Source organism: Salvelinus fontinalis, unplaced genomic scaffold, assembly GCF_029448725.1.
Source record: "Salvelinus fontinalis isolate EN_2023a unplaced genomic scaffold, ASM2944872v1 scaffold_0006, whole genome shotgun sequence".
Lineage (NCBI taxonomy): Eukaryota > Metazoa > Chordata > Actinopteri > Salmoniformes > Salmonidae > Salvelinus > Salvelinus fontinalis.
This window is the reverse complement of record NW_026600215.1, coordinates 138,411-148,410: the sequence shown is the minus strand read 5'-3', so window position 1 is coordinate 148,410 and position 10,000 is coordinate 138,411. Positions and strand designations below refer to the sequence as shown.

At 48.0% G+C, this 10,000-nt stretch overlaps 1 protein-coding gene across 1 annotated transcript in view; it reads right to left on the bottom strand.

Moving 5' to 3' along the window:
• LOC129842021 (rho GTPase-activating protein 42) overlaps window positions 1-10,000 on the bottom strand; it is a 197,385-nt gene that overhangs the window by 117,352 nt on the left and 70,033 nt on the right. Inside the window, exon 4 of the mRNA XM_055910395.1 lies at window positions 2,763-2,834. Coding sequence (XP_055766370.1) covers window positions 2,763-2,834 — 72 coding nt within the window. The remainder of the gene's footprint in view (window positions 1-2,762; window positions 2,835-10,000) is intronic.

The following is a 10,000-nucleotide window of genomic DNA, read 5'->3' as shown; positions in this document are numbered from 1 at the left end:
GTCTCAACGGTCAGGGAGTCAGAGCTGGTTGAACTCATAGTGTCTCAACGGTCAGGGAGTCAGAGCTGGTTGGACTCATAGTGTCTCAACGGTCAGGGAGTCAGAGCTGGTTGAACTCATAGTGTCTCAGCAGTCAGGGAGTCAGAGCTGGTTGGGCTCATAGTGTCTCAACGGTCAGGGAGTCAGAGCTGGTTGAACTCATAGTGTCTCAACGGTCAGGGAGTCAGAGCTGGTTGAGCTCATAGTGTCTCAACGGTCAGGGAGTCAGAGCTGGTTGAGCTCATAGTGTCTCAACGGTCAGGGAGTCAGAGCTGGTTGAGCTCATAGTGTCTCAACGGTCAGGGAGTCAGAGCTGGTTGGGCTCATAGTGTCTCAACGGTCAGGGAGTCAGAGCTGGTTGAGCTCATAGTGTCTCAACGGTCAGGGAGTCAGAGCTGGTTGGGCTCATAGTGTCTCAACGGTCAGGGAGTCAGAGCTGGTTGAACTCATAGTGTCTCAGCAGTCAGGGAGTCAGAGCTGGTTGAACTCATAGTGTCTCAGCAGTCAGGGAGTCAGAGCTGGTTGGGCTCATAGTGTCTCAACGGTCAGGGAGTCAGAGCTGGTTGAACTCATAGTGTCTCAACGGTCAGGGAGTCAGAGCTGGTTGAGCTCATAGTGTCTCAACGGTCAGGGAGTCAGAGCTGGTTGAGCTCATAGTGTCTCAACGGTCAGGGAGTCAGAGCTGGTTGAGCTCATAGTGTCTCAACGGTCAGGGAGTCAGAGCTGGTTGGGCTCATAGTGTCTCAACGGTCAGGGAGTCAGAGCTGGTTGAGCTCATAGTGTCTCAACGGTCAGGGAGTCAGAGCTGGTTGGGCTCATAGTGTCTCAACGGTCAGGGAGTCAGAGCTGGTTGAGCTCATAGTGTCTCAACGGTCAGGGAGTCAGAGCTGGTTGAGCTCATAGTGTCTCAACGGTCAGGGAGTCAGAGCTGGTTGAGCTCATAGTGTCTCAACGGTCAGGGAGTCAGAGCTGGTTGGGCTCATAGTGTCTCAACGGTCAGGGAGTCAGAGCTGGTTGAGCTCATAGTGTCTCAACGGTCAGGGAGTCAGAGCTGGTTGGGCTCATAGTGTCTCAACGGTCAGGGAGTCAGAGCTGGTTGAACTCATAGTGTCTCAACGGTCAGGGAGTCAGAGCTGGTTGAACTCTCAACGGTCAGGGAGTCAGAGCTGGTTGAGCTCATAGTGTCTCAACGGCCAGGGAGTCAGAGCTGGTTGGACTCATAGTGTCTCAACGGCCAGGGAGTCAGAGCTGGTTGGGCTCATAGTGTCTCAACGGCCAGGGAGTCAGAGCTGGTTGGACTCATAGTGTCTCAACGGCCAGGGAGTCAGAGCTGGTTGGGCTCATAGTGTCTCAACGGTCAGGGAGTCAGAGCTGGTTGAGCTCATAGTGTCTCAATGGTCAGGGAGTCAGAGCTGGTTGGGCTCATAGTGTCTCAACGGTCAGGGAGTCAGAGCTGGTTGGACTCATAGTGTCTCAACGGCCAGGGATTCAGAGCTGGTTGGACTCATAGTGTCTCAACGGTCAGGGAGTCAGAGCTGGTTGGGCTCATAGTGTCTCAACGGTCAGGGAGTCAGAGCTGGTTGGGCTCATAGTGTCTCAACGGTCAGGGAGTCAGAGCTGGTTGAACTCTCAACGGTCAGGGAGTCAGAGCTGGTTGGGCTCATAGTGTCTCAACGGTCAGGGAGTCAGAGCTGGTTGAACTCTCAACGGTCAGGGAGTCAGAGCTGGTTGGGCTCATAGTGTCTCAACGGTCAGGGAGTCAGAGCTGGTTGAACTCATAGTGTCTCAACGTTCAGGGATTCAGAGCTGGTTGGGCTCATAGTGTCTCAACGGTCAGGGAGTCAGAGCTGGTTGAGCTCATAGTGTCTCAACGGTCAGGGAGTCAGAGCTGGTTGAACTCTCAACGGTCAGGGAGTCAGAGCTGGTTGGGCTCATAGTGTCTCAACGGTCAGGGAGTCAGAGCTGGTTGGGCTCATAGTGTCTCAACGGTCAGGGAGTCAGAGCTGGTTGAACTCTCAACGGTCAGGGAGTCAGAGCTGGTTGGGCTCATAGTGTCTCAACGGTCAGGGAGTCAGAGCTGGTTTGGCTCATAGTGTCTCAACGGTCAGGGAGTCAGAGCTGGTTGGACTCATAGCGTCTCAACGTTCAGGGAGTCAGAGCTGGTTGGGCTCATAGTGTCTCAACGGTCAGGGAGTCAGAGCTGGTTGAACTCTCAACGATCAGGGAGTCAGAGCTGGTTGGGCTCATAGTGTCTCAACGGTCAGGGAGTCAGAGCTGGTTGAACTCTCAACGGTCAGGGAGTCAGAGCTGGTTGGGCTCATAGTGTCTCAGCAGTCAGGGAGTCAGAGCTGGTTGGGCTCATAGTGTCTCAACGGTCAGGGAGTCAGAGCTGGTTGAACTCATAGTGTCTCAACGGTCAGGGAGTCAGAGCTGGTTTTGAATAAATGAATATTGTAGGTTACTAACGGTTACTAAGTTTATGAATTTGTCTTTCTGGTTAATAACTTCCTTTTCTTTCTCTAGCCATTACATTCAGCACAGTCCACTTTGTGATTGTAATACCTGACATACAGTATTCATTAGAATGGATACTCATCGGTGAGGATAGACTTGTCATTGTATGTGAATTATAGGATATCATTAAAATGCCTGATAAATATCTTAAACCACTCTTTGATATCAGTTAACATGTTGTTGAGATATAATGCTGGTTATTATCTTACCTTGGCAGCTCCTATCTGTTCCTTCCGGAACTTCTCTAAAGGTGCAATTAGCACATCATCCGCATTCTGGATCTGCAACGCAAATACACAGATACATGGCGTTCAATTACGGGTTCAGCAGTATCAAATTACAGTAAAATACATGGCGTTCAATCACGGGTTCAGCAGTATCAAATTACAGTAAAATACACAGATACATGGCGTTCAATCACGGGTTCAACAGTATCAAATTACAGTAAAATACAGAGATACACGGCGTTCAATCACGGGTTCAACAGTATAAAATTACAGTAAAATACACAGATACATGGCGTTCAATCACGGCTTCAACAGTATCAAATTACAGTAAAATACACAGATGCATGGCAGCGTCGTCCGGGTTAGGGGAGGGTTTGGCCCAGTGTCGTCTGGGTTAGGGGAGGGTTTGGCCCAGCGTCGTACGGGTTAGGGAGGGTTTGGCCCAGCGTCGTCCGGGTTAGGGAGGGTTTGGCCCAGCGTCGTCCGGGTTAGGGAGGGTTTGGCCCAGCGTCGTCCGGGTTAGGGGAGGGTTTTGGCCCAGCGTCGTACGGGTTAGGGAGGGTTTGGCCCAGCGTCGTACGGGTTAGGGAGGGTTTGGCCCAGCGTCGTCCGGGTTAGGGGAGGGATTGGCCCAGCGTCGTCCGGGTTAGGGGAGGGTTTGGCCCAGCGTCGTCCGGGTTAGGGGAGGGTTTGGCCCAGCGTCGTCCGGGTTAGGGGAGGGTTTGGCCCAGCGTCGTCCGGGTGAGGGGAGGGTTTGGCCCAGCGTCGTCCGGGTTAGGGGAGGGTTTGGCCCAGCGTCGTCCGGGTTAGGGGAGGGTTTGGCCGGGGGGCCTTAACTTGGCTCATCGCTCTCTAGCTACTCCTTGTGGCGGGCCGGGCGCCTGCAGGCTGACTGCAGTTGTCAGTTGAACAGTGTTTCCTCGGACACATTGGTGCGGCTGGCTTCCACGATAAGCGGGTGGGTGTTAAGTGGTTTCAGAGGATGCAGGACTCAACCTTCGCTTCCCGAGCCCGTTGGGGAGTTGCAGCGATGAGACAAGATGGAAATTGGGGAGAAAAATGGGGTAAAATACCACAAATAAAAATGAAATGAAATCACTACAGTATGCATTGCCACCGTAGTGTAGAAGCAGTAGTAGAAATATTTTGAAAAATGGGGAAAAATGGTTCCAATCAATTTTGATATGGGCTGTAAAATCCTAGCTATTGTCAGACCTGTTTGAAATATAGCACAGAGTGGCAAGAGGTAGAGCTTTACAGCGGCAGTGAAATACACATATATCAGACACTAGCGTCAACAAAACACAGATTAGTCTGGCTGGCTGGCAAGGTGCTTCATAGCCACTTTAAAAGCTGCTCTCAGCCACAGCCCCATGTCCCTATTCCCTATAGTTTGCTACAGCAGGAAAATAATATTTAAATTTAGAATTTTTATTTAACCTTTATTTAACTAGTCAAGTCAGTTTAGAATGTTTTTATTATTTTACAATGACGGCCTAACCTGGCCAAACCCTCCCTTAACCCGGACGATGTTGGGCAAATTGTGTGTCGCCCTATGGAACTCCTGATCACGGCCGGTTGTGTCTCATATCAGACACAGCCTCCCAGTGTCATTTCAGACACAGCCTCCCAGTCTCATTTCAGATACAGCCTCCCAGTCTCATTTCAGATACAGCCTCCCAGTCTCATTTCAGACACAGCCTCCCAGTCTCATTTCAGACACAGCCTCCCAGTCTCATTTCAGATACAGCCTCCCAGTCTCATTTCAGATATAGCCTCCCAGTCTCATTTCAGATACAGTCTCCCGGTCTCATTTCAGACACAGCCTCCCAGTCTCATTTCAAGCCAGAGGAAGATAAGAGACATGTAGTGTACATTACAGATTGTGTTCCAAACCCAACCTGGCCAGGCACTGGGGTTACTGGGGTTACTGGGGTTACTGGGGAAGAGTTTCAGAGGTGCACCATTAAGGTCTTAAGGCCTTTCCTGTCGAAACTATATGCCTTTCATCAGGCCGGTAACATCCGGTAACATCCGGTGACATGACATGACATGACACACACACGCACACGCACACGCACACACACACACTGTTCATTACTACAGCTGTAATACCATCTCTCATTCTAGACAGGAGTCTGTTCATTAATACAGCTGTAATACCAGCTGTAATACCATCTCTCATTCTAGACAGGAGTCTGTTCATTACTACAGCTGTAATACCAGCTGTAATACCAGCTCTCATTCTAGACAGGAGTCTGTTCATTACTACAGCTGTAATGCCAGCTGTAATACCAGCTCTCATTCTAGACAGGAGTCTGTTCATTACTACAGCTGTAATACCAGTGTAGAGGCCAGAGCTAATCAGAGTCTGATGTGGAACAGTCCTGATACAGAGTCTGATGTGGAACAGTCCTGATACAGAGTCTGATGTGGAACAGTCCTGTTACAGAGTCTGATGTAGAACTGTCCTGTTACAGAGTCTGATGTAGAACTGTCCTGTTACAGAGTCTGATGTGGAACAGTCCTGTTACAGAGTCTGATGTAGAACTGTCCTGTTACAGAGTCTGATGTGGAACAGTCCTGTTACAGAGTCTGATGTAGAACTGTCCTGTTACAGAGTCTGATGTGATATAACTACAGTGTAGAGGGCAGCACGGACCACCAGGACAACAAGATATAACTACAGTGTAGAGGGCAGCACGGACCACCAGGACAACAAGATATAACTACAGTGTAGAGGGCAGGACGGACCACCAGGACAACAAGATATAACTACAGTGTAGAGGGCAGGACGGACCACCAGGACAACAAGATATAACTACAGTGTAGAGGGCAGCACGGACCACCAGGACAACAAGATATAACTACAGTGTAGAGGGCAGCACGGACCACCAGGACAAGATATAACTACAGTGTAGAGGGCAGCACGGACCACCAGGACAACAAGATATAACTACAGTGTAGAGGGCAGCACGGACCACCAGGACAAGATATAACTACAGTGTAGAGGGCAGCACGGACCACCAGGACAACAAGATATAACTACAGTGTAGAGGGCAGCACGGACCCACAGGACAACAAGATATAACTACAGTGTAGAGGGCATCACGGGCCATCAGGACAACAAGATATAACTACAGTGTAGAGGGCAGCACGGACCACCAGGACAACAAGATATAACTACAGTGTAGAGGGCAGCACGGACCACCAAGACAACAAGATATAACTACAGTGTAGAGGGCATCACGGACCACCAGGACAACAAGATATAACTACAGTGTAGAGGGCAGCACGGACCACCAGGACAAGATATAACTACAGTGTAGAGGGCAGCACGGACCACCAGGACAACAAGATATAACTACAGTGTAGAGGGCAGCACGGACCACCAAGACAACAAGATATAACTACAGTGTAGAGGGCAGCACGGACCACCAGGACAACAAGATATAACTACAGTGTAGAGGGCATCACGGACCACCAGGACAAGATATAACTACAGTGTAGAGGGCATCACGGACCACCAGGACAACAAGATATAACTACAGTGTAGAGGGCAGCACGGACCACCAGGACGGGTTGGAAAGCAGTCAGTTACAGATGGGTCTGTATCTCAAATGGCTCCCTATTCTATATATAGTGCACTACTTTTGAACAGAGGGTTATAGGGCCTGTTCAAAAATAGTGCACTAAAAACGGAATAGGGTGCCATTGAAGTCACATGTACGCTCTTCAGAGACACCACTAAAGCTGGGAACAATGGCCTCCTCTATTCTGGGCTTGCTGTGTTATGGTCAGCGGGACATTGCTTCATTCACAGGCCAACACACACACACACACACACACACACACACACACACACACACACACACACACACACACACACACACACACACACACACACACACACACACACACACACACACACACACACACACACACACACACATTATCAAACACAGAACACAGTGAGGGAGAAGACATTATCAAACACAGAACACAGTGAGGGAGAAGACATTATCAAACACAGAACACAGGGAGGGAGAAGACTTTATCAAACACAGAACACAGTGAGGGAGAAGACATTACCAAACACAGAACACAGTGAGGGGAGAAGACATTATCAAACACAGAACACAGTGAGGGAGAAGACATTATCAAACACAGAACACAGTGAGGGAGAAGACATTATCAAACACAGAACACAGTGAGGGAGAAGACATTACCAAACACAGAACACAGTGAGGGAGAAGACATTACCAAACGCAGAACACAGTGAGGGAGCAGACATTATCAAACACAGAACACAGTGAGGGAGAAGACATTATCAAACACAGAACACAGTGAGGGAGAAGACATTATCAAACACAGAACACAGTGAGGGAGAAGACATTATCAAACACAGTACACAGTGAGGGGGAAGACATTATACAACACAGAACACAGTGAGGGGGAAGACATTATACAACACAGAACAGAGGGAGGGAGGAGACATTATCAAACACAGAACACAGTGAGGGGAGAAGACATTATCAAACACAGAACACAGTGAGGGGAGCAGACATTATCAAACACAGAACACAGTGAGGGGAGAAGACATTACCAAACAAGGAACACAGTGGGGGAGAAGACATTACCAAACACAGTACACAGTGAGGGGAGAAGACATTACCAAACACAGTACACAGTGAGGGGAGAAGACATTACCAACCACAGAACACAGTGAGGGGAGAAGACATTACCAAACACAGTACACAGTGAGGGGAGAAGACATTACCAAACACAGAACACAGTGAGGGGAGAAGACATTATCAAACACAGAACACAGTGAGGGAGAAGACATTATCAAACACAGAACACAGTGAGGGAGAGGACATTATCAAACACAGAACACAGTGAGGGAGAAGACATTACCAAACACATAACACAGTGAGGGGAGCAGACATTTTCCAGCAGCAGCTAAAACAGACCCCCCCCCCCCTCTCTCTCTCTCCCTCCCTCCCTCTCCCTCTCTCTCTCTCCCTCTCTCTTCCTCCCTCTCTCCCAGAGGGATATGATCATCAGTGCAAAGAGCCACAACATCAGGGCACTGCCCTCCCACTCTCAAATGCCATCCAAACTCACCAGCCCTGAAGCAGATCAACTCATGCAGAACCACAGCTTCCCTCACTCTCTCTCCTTCTCTCAACTCAATTGTCAATTTAAGGGCTGTATTGGCATGGGAAACATATGTTAATATTGTCAAAGCAAGTGAAATAGATAAACAAACAAAAGTGAAATAAACAATAAAAGTGATTAGTAAACATTACACTCACAAAAGTTGCAAAAGAATGAAGACATTTCAAATGTCATATTATTATTATACAATAGAGTTTGTGCTCCACTGGGTGCCCTTTTCTTGTGGCAACAGGTCACACATCTTGCTGCTGTGATGGTGTGGTATTTAACCCAGTAGATATGGGAGTTTATCAAAATTGGGGCTTTTTTTCAAATTCTTTGTGGATCTGTGTGATCTGAGAGAAATACTGTATGTGTCTCTAATATGGTCATACATTTAGGAGGTTAGGAAGTGCAGCTCAGTTTCCACATCATTTTGTGGGCAGTGCGCACATAGCCTGTCTTCTCTTGAGAGCCAGGTCTGCCTATGGTGACCTTTCTCAATAGCAAGGCTCTGACACTGAGTCTGTACATAGGCAAAGCTTTCCTTAATTTTGGATTAGTCACATTGGTCAGGTATTCTGCCACTTTGTACTCTCTGTTTAGGGCCAAATAGTGTTCTAGTTTGCTCTGTTTTTGTCAAGTAATTATCTTTCTGTTTTCTCATGATTTGGTTGTGTCTAATTGTGTTCCTGGAGCTCTGTGGGGTTTGTTTGTGAACAGAGCCCCAGGACCAGCTTGCTTAGGGAACTCTTCTCCAGGTTCATCTCTCTGTAGGTGATGGCTTTGTTATGGAAGGTTTGTGAATCACTTCCTTTTAGGTGGTTGTAGAATTTAACGTCTCTTTTCTAGAATTTGTATTTGTGGTCCTTTTTTTACTGTCAGGGCCCAGGTCTGACAGAATCTGTGCAGAAGATCTATGTGCTGCTGTAGGCCCTCCTTGGTTGGGGACAGATGCACCAGATCATCAGCAAACAGGAGACATTTGACTTCAGATTCTAGTAGGGTGAGGCCAGGTGCTGCAGACTGTTCTAGTGCCCGCGCCAATTCATTTAAAAAAAAATATATATATATATGACCTCCCGGGTGACGCAGTGGTCTAGGGCACTGCATCGCATTGCTAGCTGCGCCACCAGAGTCTCTGGGTTCGCGCCCAGGTTCTGTCGCAGCCGGCCGCAACCGGGAGGTCCGTGGTGCGACGCACAATTGGCATAGCGTCGTCCGGGTTAGGGAGGGTTTGGCCGGTAGGGATATCCTTGTCTCAGTATGTGAATGTAATAAAATGTATGCACTCTACTGTAAGTCGCTCTGGATAAGAGCGTCTGCTAAATGACTAAAATGTAAATGTAAATATATATATATGTTGAAGCGGGTGGGGCTTATGCTGCAACCCTGTCTCACAACACGGCCCTGTTGAAAGAAATGTGGGTGTTTTTAACTTTTTAAATGGATTTCATGATGTTGTATGTTTTTCCCCCAACACCACTTTCCATCAATTTGTACAGCAGACCCTCATGCCAAGTTGAGTCAAAAGCGTACGTTTCGTTTTAATCAACAGAGCATGAGAAGACTACTTTTGTTTTGGTTTGTTGTTTGTTAGTTAGGGTGTGCGGGGTGAATACGTGGTCTGTCGTACGGTAATTTGGTAAAAAGCCAATTTGACATTTTCTACATTGTTTTCACTGAGGAAATGTACGAGTCTGCTGTTAATGATAATGCAGAGGATTTCCCCAAGGTTGCTGTTGACGCATATCCAATGGTAGTTATTGGGGTCAAATTTGTCTCTTCTTTTGTGGATTGGGGTGATCAGTCCTTGGTTCCAAATATTGGGGACGATGCCAGAGCTGAGGATGATGTTAAAGAGTTTCAGTATAGCCAATTTAAATTTGTGCTCTGTATATGTTATAATTTCATTGAGGATACCATCAACACCACAGGCCTCTTTGGGTTGGAGGGTTTATATTTTGTCCTGTAGTTCATTCAATGTAATTCACTCCTTCTCTCTCCATCTCTACTGCCCTCCCATCGGCCCTGAACCAGCTCAACCCATACAGAACCAC